The 16541-nt window shown below is 36.9% G+C and overlaps 1 protein-coding gene across 15 annotated transcripts in view; it reads right to left on the bottom strand.

Moving 5' to 3' along the window:
- Papola (poly(A) polymerase alpha) overlaps positions 1–16541 on the bottom strand; it is a 102262-nt gene that overhangs the window by 25864 nt on the left and 59857 nt on the right. For 12 of the 15 annotated variants that reach the window (XR_015445129.1, XR_015445130.1, XR_015445131.1 and 9 more), the window contains 3 exons: positions 13458–13520; positions 11689–11763; positions 9345–9605 (listed from right to left, as the gene is read on the bottom strand). Coding sequence is in view for 3 of the 15 variants with exons in the window: in XM_013066633.3 (XP_012922087.1) it covers positions 9510–9605; positions 11689–11763; positions 13458–13520 (234 nt within the window). In the remaining 12 variants the exon portion in view is untranslated. Of the gene's footprint in view, positions 1–6065; positions 6460–9344; positions 9606–11688; positions 11764–13457; positions 13521–16541 lie in introns of those variants that run through there. The other 3 variants (XR_001182512.3, XR_015445139.1, XM_087195542.1) reach the window with 3 other exon arrangements.

Here is a 16541-nt window from a genome sequence, read left to right as displayed (position 1 = left end):
ATTCCAATAAGAAACGTCTGTAAAGAATAAGCCCTGTATTACTCAGAAACCGAAAGTAAAGTGTTAAAACAGCTTTCCCATGGTGGCCAGCCTTGGTGGACAGAATTTGTCCCCTTGGAAGCCAGGGCTCCTTCAAATCACTGGACTGCGAGTTCTTAGTGGTCCCTCAAACAGTGGTGCCTTCGTTTATGAACTTAATTTGTTTTACAATTTGGGGGAAGATATCTGCGTTTGTGTTTGTGTGGGGAAGATGGCCGTGGTGGTTTGTCACCCGATGCAGTTTGTGAACAGAAGCAAAATTTTGCGGCTGGGGATTTAGCTCAGTGGTGCCTCACCTGCCTGGCAAGCGCAAGGTCCTGAGTTTGATTCCCAGTGGGGGGGGGCGGGGGGTTAAATTCTGTCAAATGCTTTTGTTTGCAAACCAATTTGCAAACAGAAACGTTTGTGAACCAAGGTATTACTGTACTACACAGCCTGGTGGTGGCTTCAGAAGTGTAAGCTCAAGACTGTGAATACTGGAGTACAATTTAAGTGAAAAGGTCAAGGTTTGGCAATATTCAACTTAAAAATCAGAAGAAATTATTTCAGTATTCAAGTTCTAGAGTAGTGTAATCTGGCCAATGTGAAACAATTCAATTTCTCTCTCTCCAACTGAACCGCATGTCCCAGACCCGTTAATCTTTCCCTCCCTCCCTCCCTCCCTCCCTTCCTCCCTTTCGCTTTTCCTTGTCAGCCATGCTGTAGGGAAGAACCTTTCCCACATTATCACATCTCCTGCTCATCAGCTACCTTCTGTACCACTCCCACTGTTACCTGGGAACCTTTGGCGGGGCTACTCACTCCAACTACAGTCACAGATTTCCAGAAACTAGCTGGTGACAGTAAACGACTGAAACACACCATTTACAAATAAAACCCACAATCGTGCTAACCTAACACTACTGTACTGGAATCTCCAGCATTCAGTCCTTCAGGGTCAGATCTCTACCTACATCTTACCTGGGACCAAAGTTCAAATTGTCACAGATCATTTTGGCTAACTCAATTGAGGAAGAGCAAACCTTTTTAGAAATTTCAAGGGCAATGGAGCAGAGAAGGTGGAACATTCAGAGGATTATGTCAGCCCCTGCACATCTTCGGGCCACACAACCACCCCAAGGAGACTTCTCTCATCCACTGAGGAGTGTGAGCCTCAAGGAAAGGTAGTTACTGCCCCAGATCACACAGCTAACCGGGACCTGAATGCAGCTTGGACCCAGAAACATTCTTTCCACTATGCACAGTAGAGCTGTTGGCTCAGTGCTAATTCAGCTAATCCATGTCAAGGCTGATGGTTTGAGGGAGAATCTGCCGAAGACTTTCAAACCTTTGGAATTTAACTCTTACAACAAAAACTACACCCCATTTCCACAATGCCATTTCCAACAGAAGGACCAGCGCAAAGCTTTTTGTGCAACAACCCTAGATATCCTCGTTTTCCATGTTACCCTGTCTTCCAAAGGGCTGTAGCATATCATCACGCTCCGAAGAGGCAGGATTTCTCCTCCCCTGCCTTTCCCAGGGTAACAGCAGGTGTCACGTAAAACACTTGCTCGTCAGAACCTTAGATACTTCAACTTTGAATCCACCTCAGCCTCCACTGCCTTGGATATTATGCTCCTGTGTGGTAATCAAACCAAAATTTACACAATTCTAACTAATCCTGAATTAACTGAGTTTTCCTAAATTGTATAGTTTAGCCATATACTAGACATGTAACCAAAAAAATTACCTTCAATCTGAATCTAAGTTCCATGAAGTAGGCAACTGGAAGTCTAGGCACTGAGAGAACTCTGAAAACACTGTTGAATAAACAAGGGACCATTTATATTCTGAGTTTTTGGCCTCAGTTTACCATGTGGCACTTATTTCTCTTCTATCTCAGCTTCATTGCCCTTTAAAAAAATTCTACCTTAGCACTTCAAAATTCTAAGCCATTTCAAACCCTTTTGGAAATGAAGTAAAATTTTCACTTTCCTACAGTCTGTTTGGTTGATGATAGCCAAACCCAAAGCTCTTCATCAAAGCACAAGGTCATTAGCTGTAGTGGCACATGCCTGTAATCCCAGCAACTCAGACTGCGGCAGGGAAATTGCCAAGCTTGAGGCAATCCTGGGCAATTTAGCAAAACCTTGTCTCAAAACACTTTTTTTTTTTTTTTTAAAAAAAAGGTCTGGGGATGCAACCAGCGCTAGAATATTTACCTGTCATGTGTGAAGCCCTGATTTCAATCCCAGCATATACACATATGCAAGGCTGAAGGGAAACTAAGAAAACGAGGCCTTGCCATTTACCTTTCTCCTTCCTCCCCAGCACTAGTCTCTTGTAGATCACGGTACCCAAGGTTACAGCGCCCCTTTCTAAACACAGCTGTGGCAAGTGTAGCTGAGGACAGTTAGCCTCAAGAACACATGCCCTCTCCATGCTGCAGTTCAGGAAGGCTTCCTGTACCCGGGAACGGCAAGACATTCCAGTCTAGTTACTCCCATGTCAAAGGAGAGCCAAGAGAAGCAAAACAGCAAAGGACAGACTGTAGGGTCAGACAGGCATGGAAAACACTACCATTTCGTAAGTTGTCGGCCCATACCCACACTCCTATCATTCTGTTGCAGCTCAGGCTCCCCACGAACCTTGAAAATGCCTAAAAGAACCTGCTATTTCCTTAAATCCAAGTTATTTCACTCCTCCCACTGGGGGAGACGGGGGGAGAAAGACAGGGAGAGAGGGAAAGTGTTATGGGTTGTGTCTAGGTGTCCCCCCCCCAAGCCTCATGTGGTCACAGTGTGGGGCTTTTTCAGAGGTGGCTGGATCTAGAGTGTGAGATAGATTCATGGTGGAATGCTAGGATTAAGGGTAACTACTACATCAGTCTGATTGGCTTGGCACTGCCCTAACCCCTGCAGTATAAGAGACAGAAAGAGCTGTGGTTGTCCCTTGCTTGCTTTGGTACCTTCTGGCCTCCATGAACTGTTTCTCCTCTATGATGTCCCCTACCATGCCACCCTGCCTTGGAGCCAGCAGACTATGAACTGAAACCTCTGCAAACTGTGAGCCAAATAAACCTTTCCTCCTTTTAACTTTGGGTGTTAGGTATTTTTTCTCAGCAACAAAAAAAGTAACGACGACAGAAAAGGAGAGGTGGGAGAGAGAAGACACCAACCAGAGACAAACTGAGAAATTTGTTTGGAGGGCAAGTTAAAGTAGAAAAGGATCAGAATTTCCTTCTAAATGTAGAACCACTGGGAAAGGAAAGCTTGGCCCAACCTACAGCTGCCCAGTGGCCATCACAAAATATGGACTTCTGTCTTTACGGAGATAGTTAAGTGAAGCTGTCACGCATACAAAGAAGTAAAAGATTCACTGGGCCCCTACTGCTTCGAGATTCTATAAATTATATAAAAAGTGTAAACTTTTATAAAAAGAATTTTTTAAAGGCCGTGTTAGTCATTCCAGTTTATGTAGATGGCAGACGATACTTTAAAAATTTTCCTACTTGACTCAGATTTGACTCATGACTTTAGATGTCTAGAAAAAAAATGTAGGTTTTCTACATAAACTGTAGTCTTATTTTCAAAATAAAACTTAGTTTTACTAAGCCAAATTAGGGTGAATTGTGAGTGCTTGAAAGAATTTGCAAAAACAATTACCTTTCAGTTGAGAAGTGTGTGTCATATTTACAAATGTTATTTGTTCTGAGGATCTCATAAACTTTAAAGATAAAAATGAGAATGTGAGCAAGCCCAATTTAAAAGATGTAGTAGCCTAATAGCACAGTAAAGCTTCTAATAGTCTTGGCACTGAGTCCAGGCACGGGCGGCTCTCTGCTGGGGGTGGCTTTCTTGGCTGTGAAGGCAGATCATGCCCTCTGTCACTCATGGGGAGCAGTTCTGCCCAACTGTCTCTTTTCAACAACTTTATCATCAATCTCTTTATTAACAGCTCCACTGCAGTCAGAAAACGCAAACAAGGACCAATTCTCATGCCAGATTTCTGGAAATCACACAGCACCAGGCACTGCACAGTGTGAAAGTTTGTGAGGAGGGTGTTGTGCCAAGAAAGAGGCAGATCCACAAGGAACAAGCACAAGTTGGGACATTTTATGTTATTAAGTTAAAATACACATACCTATTTTCTTATGGCTAAAATCTGAAAAGAACCCAAATACTCACACATAAACGGATGGGTGGAAATTGAGAAAGGGTACTGCAGTAGCACACAAATCACTTTATCCCCAGAATTAACTTCATTTTCAGAAATCTTAAAGAGCAAAATTGTATTAGACCCACCCACCCACTCCAGAAGTTTTAACTATTTTAGGACCACATGACATCATTAGACACTGCACAAGATGGAGATAAATGTTTGCAGTGAGCAAAAACCAACCCATAAAACTGTTTGAATTATTGAAAATATATTTTGAGTATACTCAGCATGAAATGTGTTAGATCAAAAATGTCTTACAAATTAAAGGAAATGCTTTAAAAGACTTGAAAATTATTTTTGAGACTTAGATAAAAGTCAGGTAACAACAACACATGTAATAGAAACAAAAAACATCTATGTTAAAACTATATGAAGTGCAGCTGTTAATTACAGGGGCACCTCAGCACACTTTGTAAACTGGGTTCTGGGAGATGTGATGTGGACCAAAACAAGAACCACTAGACAAATACATTGCTTTGGGTGGAAAGGATAGCAAGCCATGGGGCAATCTAGGCTGACAAATTCTAACTTGCACATAAAGTACCAAACCACAAGTACCAGGACAAACTGTTCACATCCAAACACATCCAGCCAAAAATCAAATAATAAGTTTCGAAGCAATTGAGTACCAAGGTATGACTCCACTACATCAGCCAAGACTAAAAACCTACCATGAAGTCAAGATTTATGCTTCATACTTCCCTTTTGTATGTTTTCTATTTCAATCTATTTGATTTGTTTGAAGACATGAATAAAAAGGGTGTTACTCAATAACTGTAGATGAAACTTTCCAAAATGCTTTTAAGATCTGACACTTTATAACTAGATCTACATTGTTCCAGAATTACACAATGCACCGTGTGGTCTGTCTCAGGGGTGTGGCTGCCTTGCCCAGGCCGAAAAGAAACAAGGCTGAGGCCACAGTGGCGGTGGCAAGCTTAAGCCTGGAGTGAAGCAGCTCTCTGGCTTCCAAACTCATCTATTCCACTATGTAAAACAAAGCCAAGACACCTCTGGGCTTTCCCTAGTCAATGCTACTCAATGAGACCCAGTAAGGAGTGTGGCAGGTCTGGTGTAAATACCTTCTTACCACTAAAAACAAACCCACCCCATACACAAACAAAAACTAAGCTGGGCAGCAGAGCACCATTCTATACCTTCGGACATATCAAAGTAAAACATGCAATGCTTCCAGTAAAACATACAAACGCTTTTGTTCTCATCTTTATTTGAATACACTTTCTTACCCTACTGGTAGTATTTAAAGATGCCCAAGCCAGATGGGGAAGTGCAAGTTAACATTTTAAACAGTAGATGGTTAAATAATCTCCATAAACATTAACAACACTGTATGTTTTGTAGATATGATCTGTACTACATGAAAATGCAAAGCATACTGAAGGATAATCTGAGGAAAAAAAGGACAATTGTGTCCTTCCACACAATTGGGAGGTTTCTAAAATGTGAACCTGATAGCCCTAATTTTATCCTTCAAAGAAAAATGGACTTGAAATTCTACCCCTTTTAAGAAATTTCTTGGGTGGTTTGATCAGCTGCTAGTCGTCCCAGAATATTGAGACAAAAGTCTGTCTCTGAGGAAGAAAAGCACAAGCTGAGATGCTTTCTCAAGTATATGAAATCACACTAGAATGGAAGTACAATCACTTCTGAAACACATGCTTCAGAAATATGTATGGCATTTTTCTTGGTGCCAATAAAGCAATATAAAATGTAACAATAATTTCTAAATTGCTAAGACTACAGAAAGGATGAGTTGACCCTACAAATATGAGAAAGAGGTATCACACAGAACAGACCACCTGTCTCTATGGAATTGAAGGTCATGTTTATTACAGAACACACAATACTTCATTTACCAAGTTCAGAACTGAGTCAAGGCAGCATCCATTTGTGAGTTTTGCATGAAGAAAAGCTAACAGAAGAACAATAATATGGAGAACTAAAAAACAAAACATACAATTCAGGCTAAAAGGCAACTAATTTTCTCCATACTGTTCACTTTTATTAGAATTAAAATAGGCAAAGGAAGATCCACAGGATTGTTCAATGCCTTTTTAGGAAGTTTATCTTTTTATTTAACAAATTTCCCAAGGCTCAGTCTACAAGTTTGTGTAATGATTTTTTGTCCTTTCATATATCAATTACAACTTGGAGCTGTGGATCAATTGCTACATGAATGCAGCCAGAAACATTTTTCTGTATGGAGACAAAAAGCAAACAAACAAACAAACATTAGAAAATAATTTTATTACAGAATTTACTCAGTACCACGAAACATGCAACTTTCGATTATCATTTTACTAATTCAGCAAGGTACAAGAAATGTCAAAAAGCTACGACAATGATAAAACTCAGTACGTTATTCAATCGCATGTCTCACTGTCTATTGAGATGGAGTAGGTACGGAAATTTCAATTTTATACATGGTAGCAATAAAGTGAGCATTAAGTTTTACGCTTTCCTTTTGTTAGGCAAACCCAAAGTTGTAGTTTCCAAAAAAAAAAATGATCCTATATTGCACTCACACCACTAGAGAAGTTCTCAGAATTTGGAATTTTAGGAACAGAATGTGTGCGACTCTGTATCTGTTGGAATTATGGCTTTTACAAAAAGGTCCACCTCTCCACTCAGAACACTTGAGACAACGATACCCAAGAGTTGGCCTTCACAAGCACACAGAACCATTCACTCCTGATCTGTGAGCTAAGTCTGCAATGTGAAGCATTTGGAGGTTTAAGAAAGGCATTTTCTGATTTGGTTTGGTAAAATAATAAACAGGATCCTAACTGGTGCTTGTGGTTTGTGAGTCTAAATTTAATGAAAAACAACAGTGCCACCTTCTGACATTAGAGATAAAATACCAACTGCTTTGAAAACCAATAGCTTTGAAAAAGAAAACACACAGGACACTGCCTATCTGCACAGAACACATACATAATGTAAAGTATCTACAGATACAGAGTCAATAAATATCTTAGAGGACAGGTAGCTGGGAATAATTGGTAGCTATGGTCATGCTTAAAGATCAATTATGTGAAAAAACAAATACCTGTTTATTATGTGATATAAATTATTATTAGGCAGCTGCTAATGACTTAACCAGAAACATATTTTTTCCAATTTAACCAGAGTAAATTTGTTTGCAAATCTTCATCAGGAGCCATGTTACAAACTTGTACGTAGAACCAACTAAAAAAATCACTGGGGGGAGGGAGACAGTCAAAAGAAATCAGCCAACTGGAGATTGTGGTTTTTTTTTTTTTAAATTTTATTGTGTTTTCAATGGAGAAATACATCATCTGTTTACAAAATAGCTCTTGAAAAATACAAGGAGCACAGATACTATAAAACAAAGCAAACTCCAGTCATGAGACACTACATACATCATGCGAAAGCAACAGTCTGATTTCCAGATTATGAAACTAGAATTAAAAAGTCACTACACAGAGAAAGTCCAAGTTTGCAGCTTGGCAAAACTTGGATGCAGTTACATGAAACGTTTAATAAACTGAAGTTTTTCCCCAACGTGTAAACAAAATGACAAGACTAAATCTGTGCCTGGCAATTTCAATCTAACTCTGAAGCTACACAACACACACAGACACCTTGTACACTTCACCTGCTAGTTGACCATCTTTTCTTCCTAGGTGGTTGGGAGGAATGGCAAGGCGACTGTGTGGAGCAAAGATGTGGGAAGTAGAAATATTGTATACTAGACATTATAAAGTCATGGGGAAAAGAAAGCCTCAATTAATGCATAGCCTAAGGGGAAAAGACTATACTCCAACTTCAGAAAATTAATTTAGAAGGATGGGGAAGAGTCGTAAGTAATTGCAGTTTAACGTGAAAAATGTACATGTGATAGAATGGAGCACAATGGAAGATTCAAAAACATGCTCACTGGAGAAATCTTGTTAGGTTTGCTTTGTCCAGATTAAGAAACAGTAACTTTATCAACATCTGGCATCCCTTATACATTGTGAAGATGGACGTTATGTTACTTTATTATGAGAAATTATTTTCTTTACAGAAAGGTGGTTCTAATCCTTCGCTAGAATAAAACAAAACAAAAAAGGAGTAAAGAGCTGACTAGATGTTAAGTGCTTGCTAGAAATGATTTTTAAAATGTTTCTGTATGTAAAATTTGCTGACAAATTTTGGTAAACCAGTTAAAAATAAAAATTAGTTTAAAAATCTTGGAGAAAATGCCTTTTTGCCCACATGTTTAAAATTGAAAATCAATTTATAGACAGGTAAAGGAGATCTGTGGAGTGTACAAAATTCCTCTTATTTAGAGATCAAATGGCCATGGGACCAAAATTTAGTGTTCTGTGCCATGTAGCCACCCAGTCACTGGTTTCACGTCACGGCTTAAGAAAATACTGGCATTTTAGTTTTTGTGAAGTAAGTCCTACCACCTTGTGCATATACACAAAATCTAAAAAGGGGAGGGGGCTCAAAAAGGTTTTTCATTTGTTTTAAAGATAACAGAAGGCAAAAGAATATGGAGCTTCAGTAAGCTCAAAAAAATATATTTGCTGGCTGATCGCTGATTTGTATGCACTACAAAACGATTCTATAAATAAAACCAATATATCATTTCTTAATCATAACCCCATCAAAACCAAGTATTTCCTAATTATTCTTTCAGTGTCAAACGTACACCCGAGAGTTGACATTTCATTTTTCCGGGCTACCACTACCTCACATGGACTGAACTAGATGTACTCTTGTAAGTAAGACAGTACACCACTGCACAATGGTATCCAATTTGAAGACTAAGGGTAAAGGAAATTCTTTGGGAAAAAATGAAAATCCATCAAGCTGAAAAATCTAAAACTAGTTCTACTTTCTAATAAAAAATACATAAAAGTGCATCATCAGAATAAGGAATTCTTATGCCAGTTTGTATTGCAAATTTTCCAAACAATGCATCAAACATAAATCAAATCCAGATGTCAATTATGGATACAAATATAGCTTGAGGTTCTTTTTTTTAAAGGCAGTAATTTTTTTTTTAAATAGTTAATGCAACTGTTGCTAACACAATAATAACAGTACTCCTGGCTTCACATACTAACCTGGACTTCCGATCAAGTGCTGATTAGCCCAGTGAGGGAGGTCACCAAAAAAACCTAATAAATTTTCAGTCTTGTCTAGTCTTGTACCCTCCATTCTCCTTTTTTAGCATTTGAAGACAACAGGTTGAGTTGGCAGATATTGTTTATGGACCCCTGAGGTTGTTTTTACCGATTCAATCTCAATTTTATTGAATTCTTGATAACCGGAATAGGATTTGCAGGGAGAGCAGGGATATCAGAAAGGTCTGTACTGGATGTTTTCTGAGAATGAAAGCAAAGAACACATACATACATCACCATTCATAGCACTGTAATTTAACAATGAGATGTACTTCCCACTGCTTTATTTCCTATTTCTTCCTTTAAAAAAAATGGAACCTTATATAAGGAAAATATTACAAATTTAAAGAAAAATACTGAGATGCCAAAATGGAATGCAAATAAACACAACTATTATTATCACATTATTGGTTCTATATATGCAGGAATTTTCTAATAGTGTAAGTGTAAAAGTACAGATACTTTAACAATACTTTAGCAATAGATATAAAACTATTCAAATGTAGCTCTCAAAAATATGTTCCTTTAAGAACCTACATGTTTATGGCATTTTAAATTTGTGATACACTGTGATTTTTCTCACTCTAAATATATACTTTTGTTCAGAAAAAAAGAACAATCTACAGTATAATTATCAAGTTAATGTTAAACTGTATTTACTTATAACACAGCAGTAATATTAACTGGTATTGGAGCACCCCCGTGTGGGAGAATACTTAAAGTTCACCTTATAAAAAACAGCAGTTGTCAGTAAATTTACTATTTCCTGACACTGTAAATTCTAAAATTAAATCTATATAAATGAGCAAAAATGTAATTATCCTAAATTTTAGGCAAGTTTTCCTTATTACGTTAAGGAGATTAAATTACAAGTCTTCTTTAACATTCAAACATGGAAACAAGGTATAAAATGTTTTATTCTGGAAAATTCCAAACATCAGACAAAAGTAGAGCATATAAAGGAAACCCTGTGCATTCATTATGGAGCTTCAACTGTCAAATCAAAGCCAATCTCTTGACCTCCCAACTCCAATCCTTGGATTACTATGAAACAATCTCAGAAACTCTACCACTCATCTGTAAATATTTCAAGATTTACCTCAAAACAATAAAGATTCTTTGTTAAATATTAACACCTTCACAGAAATAAGCATACTCCTAATACCACAAAACATAGAAAGGTTTTTTGTTGTTGTTGTTGTTGTTGTTTTAATCAACATAACCATACTTTTATGTCATTAGGCGGTTTTTCTCTCACTGGCTTTATGAAAAAAAAAAAATCCTACTCATAAAAGTCCCTAAAAAGCAAATATCCGATGGGTCTTAATGACTGCAGGGATAAACTAAGAAAGACCAATGTATGAAACTACCACCTCAGAAAGTAATGTGGCAATCAAGACATGGAACCAAAATCAAAGTACCGTTTGTCCATGTATCAATTTTAAGCACATTTCCTCTCTTAGTACTTTAGTTATCCCCCCAAAGTTGTATTAGTTAGTTTATGGAAATAAAAAATAGTTCACAAAATAAACATAAAATTCATATATCTAGACGTTATACCCAGCAAAAGCATATTTTAATATGATCACATTAAAACAACTGAAGCACAAAGCTGCAAAATATCGTCAACGTTGTCAGGACGGCAATACCACTAGCCACCTGATATCTCAGTTATTTTGTAGAGGTTAATCAGTATGATATTTACCTTAAAGAAAATATTTACTTTATGTCAGTTTCATCTAGACTCACTTGGGATTATTAAATTGGAAAGGATTCAAGAAGGAAACAATCATTTCACAACCAAAATAAAGGTTTGTAAATCAATAAAAAAGATTACAGATGCCTACATAAGAACTGTCACAGTAGAACTGTTAGCACAGATGAAAAAACAGCTGTGAAGAACTATGGAACATACACAGAACAACTAACTGAAAATCAGTACTGAAAATAGATAAAATCAGAATAAAAAGAGCGTATCAGGCTTGTAAACAAATCCATTAAGAACGGTTTTCAAATTTTACTTTGACATTTAAATAAAATGTTTGTAGTGTACAAAGGTATGAATTACATCATCTTCTTTTGGTTTTTTTTTTTTTTGAGATGGGGAGGGACATGACACCAGTTCCATCAAATCTAGGGCTCTTTCTTTATAATAATACATTTACAGGCTTGCAAATACTTTCACAAAGATAATTTAATAGGCCAATATGAATGTTCATTTTAATTCAATATACCATACTAATCTTAGAACATTGACAAAATTCTTGCTTTTTGCACTTAGTACCTGAGAGGCCAACAGAGAAGCCGCTGTCTGAGTAGTTTCTGATTGAGTTGTATTTGTCTCTGTATCAAGTTGTTCCTGTGAGACAAAGAGGATGGGGAGGGGGGAAAAGAGACTTAAAAAGAATAAAAGAACATAACTGGGTCTGGTGGCTAATAACGAAGACAAACTGGAAGACAGGAGGGATCAAGAGAGAGATGTGACTACATTACAAAATCATTTATTAAGCCTTGTTGTAGGCTATTTCAACATTTCAGCTATTTCTATTTGTCTATTTAAATTCTTATACGGCATGGTCAAAATATCTCATGACTTTACCATTAGCTCCAACCTAGGCATTTTAAGTAAATGATAATTAAAGACATGCACAGGTATATTAGGAAATACTGTCCAGACAATAGCTGACAAATATAAACCCAAAGAAACCTCTAAATTATGTGTGTGTGGGGGGGGGGGTCTCATTCAATATTTTTAAGTAAAATTACTTAGAAACACAAAATTATTGAACATATTTAATTAAAAGTAAAGAATACATCCTTAAGGAATATCTCCCTCCTTATGGTCTCTCCTCCCCTGCCTAATAATTAGTACAGATTCCACTATAAACAGAATCAGAAAACACAAAGTAAACCATACCATTCTACTGTTCTTAACTTTTTTTTTTCACTGCTCTTAACTTTAAAGCAGTGTACAAAAGAAAATTAAAATCAAAATAAGCAAAAACTTAAAACTTCTATAAAAACATGATGCAAATATAAAACCACGAGGTAACTAAGACGCAGAGCTAAGAATGGAAAAGGTGCAGCCTTTCTGGAAGACAACTTGGCAATTTGTATCAAGTTTCAAAATTAAGTTTACTATTTGCTCCAATAATTCTTTCATTAGTTCATCCAAAATAAATATGAAGGGATGACAGGCATTTAGTTATAATAAATACTATAGTAGGAAGATGCAACTTTGTTTTTAAAGGAAATAATTGGTAACAATAAGGAGGCAGATAAAATGTTAATAGCCTTTTATGTGGCCATTAATATTCAGATTATATAATGACATCAACATACTTTCTTGGTTTACAAAGTGACTTAAAATTAGAAAGCATAGGCATCAATATTGTATGCGCATATGAAGGCACACACATACTACAAAGACACCAAAGAATACACATTAAAATAACATCACAGGAATCTGGATAATTTGGGGGGAGGATGGGACTTTTCATATATTTCAATTTCTAAGAATATGATACTGAGTCTTCCAATCTCTCTACCCAATCTCCCTCATTCAAGGCCCATGCATCCCAGCTTCCAGCCAAAACCTTGTGCTGAAAACAAGTTCTCTAGTCATACTGCACTATCAAGCCTAACAGGGAGATGACTATCTCATCATGGAAGCCCCAATCCTGTTTCCTGCAAGGACCACTTTAATGGTAATACATTCTTCTTGAAGTCATTTCTGCAGTCAAAAATACCTTACTATTCTTGCCCCTTGGAGTCCTCAACCATCAATGACTGTGATTTTCTTTATTACTATAATTACCTGCATCTACAAGATATCTCCTCTGTTAAATTATAAGCTCTTTTAAACGTATAGTACATGTCTCACCACTGTATTCCCTTTAGCATTAATATTAAAAAGGAAGAAATTCTTCTCTAAAAACAAGAGAAAAATCTAAAATCTACAGCACAAAATAGAGTATAATACTGTACAGACATTTCTAACACATCTTCTGTACTCTTAATTGTGTATGTATTCTAAAGGCTAAATTAGTATACCTTTGCTTCTGTTTTATCATGTCCACTCAAAGCAACACAGTTAGCATCTTCACTTGTTTCATCCTGTTTTTAAAAAAAAAAGCTTTATTCTCTAAAATGAAAAATTTAGATTATTTGCCAATCAATGCTTTACAAAAATTTTTCAAACCTATAAAGTAATCAAGCCTGTAAGACCAAGTATAGCCTTAAAAGAGATCAGAGCTACCCTTCTAAAATGGTTTAAGATCACCACCACTTAAAGACAATGCCAAAACCAGTAAATTCATGCAATGGTTTTAGTAAGGAAGAATTCCCTAATAAAACAAATGCAGAAATGGGGGATACTATCATCCCTGCTAGAGGAAAGCAACACATTAGCACATATAAAGCTTAAGAAATTCTTTAAAGAACATTTCTTTAGCTTTTCCAAAAGTAATTGACCAGTGTTACACACATAGCCCCTTTCCTAGTAAGAACTGTTATTAACACCTTAAAAACCACAAGTTTTGATACATCTTACTTGAATCTTAGAATCTATACTGACCCTGTTTTCCAAGGTTAATTTACTAAACAGAGCTAAAATTTAATTTCAATAACGGTTTTATAAAAAAAGTCAGAAATCACAGGCTTACATATAGGTTAGAAAAAATTTAATTCCACCAAAACTAATTCCAACAAAGACCTTACTTATTACCAAGTTTTAAAATACAACTTAAAAGGGCTGGGGATTTAGCTTAGTGGTTCTGCTGCCTGCCTCGCAAGCACAAGGTCCTGAGTTCGATCTCTGATACCAAAAAACCCCAAAAAACAACAAAAAAAATCTGAAATATAACTTAAGTCACAAATGCACAAACATGGCTGGATACGGAACACTATGGAGTTATTATTGTGATAAACATTCTGCGGTGGTTTTTAGGAAGTCTTTAGATACACACTAAAATACTTATGGTTAAAATTATATGCCTGAGTTTGCGTCTAAACAATGGAGAAGAGAGTGAGGTGTGTGCATAAATGAAACAAGGCTGGCTATGAGGGAACTGCTGAAGCTAAGCAATGCAAATGAGCTAGTGAATTATACTTGTAAATGAAATTTCCCAAACAAGTTTCTGAAATGGATAGCTTTAGCCATATAACCCACAAGATCTGAGCAATCTTTTTTCTCCTTTTACTAATTTCTATATACTGAAAAACATTAGGACATGATGCACATTAATCAGAACTAAACCAGCTCACCTCACTCTTACCTACATGTATACATGTTAGTGGACACAGCAAGACTCATATTTCCTTCTGATTCACTAAAATTTCTAATACCAGTAATCATGAGCAGAGAACAAAAGACTCGCTTTCGGAGGAATTCAATGTTAAGGTATTTATACTACAATGCACTTCTTCATCTTAGCACTGGTGTAGGCCTCAGTTTTAGCCCTGAATCTAACTTAAATTAGTTTTCTATCTGGAAATGCCACTGAGCCTCAAGTTTCTCTGCTGGGAAGTGCAATTACCCTATGTACAAAATAAACGATGATACCTTCTGTATATCTCAAGCTTAAGCTCAGCCTGGGCAATACAGCAACTTGGCAAGAACCTATCTCTAAATAAATACAGAGCCGGGGAGATACTGTACCTCACTGCAAAGGCTCTGGGTTCAATTCCCTCCAGGGGGATGGCATCAAAAAATTTGATTAATTTTAATGTAGGGATTTTATTTAGCTCCATATTTGAGCAAAGAGACTATCAAAAAAAAAAAATCAATGAGGTATCAGGGAAATTTGAATAGACACGAGACAGGCATGTTAATGAACTTAATTTTTTTGAAATGGGATCATTGTTTGTACATGATTTTATATACATAATTTAAAATTTCTAATGCATTATATGAACAAAGTACAAATGTACAGAGTACAGAGTAAGGTACAGAGATGGTCTGAGAGTTCAGAATGGCTGCTATTGGTAGACACACAGATGCAAATGATTCTCTTTACAGCCTTTTTTCCTTTTGGTACCGGGGATCAAACTCAGGACCTCGCGCTTGCAAGGCAGGTGCGGTACCACTGAGCTAAAACTCCAGCCCTTTGCTTTCAAATATATTTTTAATTTTTAATACTGTGTAAGATTTTCATATTCCTATTGCCTTTCTAAACTATAGGGCATGATCTTTATTCTTCCAATATAACTACAAACAAAATTACAAAAATGGACTGGTACATATTTATTTACTAAGAGCACTCACTGTGCCTTTTAAAAGTTAAACATTCAAAGGCTAAGGGCCGGGGATTTTAGCTCAGTGGTTCTGGCGCCTTCCTCGCAAGCAGAAAGTCCCGAGTTCGATCCCCAGTACCAAAAAAACAAAGCAAAACAAAAGAAAACGGAGACTAAAGTTATGTTTATAGCCTTAATGGGGGGGGGGGGGCGGGGGCGGGGCGGCGGCAACCTGAATGCTTGAAATGTTCTGAGAACTCACAATACCACCAATAGGCGAAATGAGGAATTTACACCAAAACTAGCAGATTCTTAGGTTGCTGTACAATGCAGCCACAAGGCAAAGTTTATAAGAAGATTCCCCCAGGTCTAACTCCTAAAAGGGCTCTGTCTGACCCAACGTTTCTGGAGGCCCTAACATCTCTATTTAAAAAAAAAGGAGACAAAACAAAAACCCTGAAAATGGAATTCAACTGAGGATAAAAAATCACTGACCTAACAGATAATTACACAGACAGGTTTTCAAGGCCCATTTTGTAATAAAATATGATGCACTATACTAACTTTCACTCTTACTTAGCATTATAGGAGTGACAAAATTCATCGAATTATTTTCAGTTAATAGTGGCTATTTTTTATAACAGGTGTTCAATTAGGGACAAATTACTTTCACCACCAGTAATCAAAATGGATGCCATAAGAAACCTAGATTATTTTTTCCATTCTAATAAGTTCCTAAATAACAACAACAACAAAAAAGTTCCTAAATAACAAACTTTTGGCCAAAAATAACAATGGTGGTTGTTTTTTGTTTTTCTGAGACAGGGTCTCGCTCTGCAGTTTAGGGTAGCCTTGAACTCACCATGTAGGCCAGGCTAGCCTGGAATGTACAGCAGCCTCCCA

This window comes from Heterocephalus glaber, unplaced genomic scaffold (assembly GCF_053883595.1).
Source record: "Heterocephalus glaber isolate CG9 unplaced genomic scaffold, H.glaber_assembly_v1.0 deba00001608, whole genome shotgun sequence".
Lineage (NCBI taxonomy): Eukaryota > Metazoa > Chordata > Mammalia > Rodentia > Bathyergidae > Heterocephalus > Heterocephalus glaber.
The sequence above is the reverse complement of the archived record's forward strand: the minus strand, read 5'-3'. Positions and strand labels throughout refer to the sequence as shown.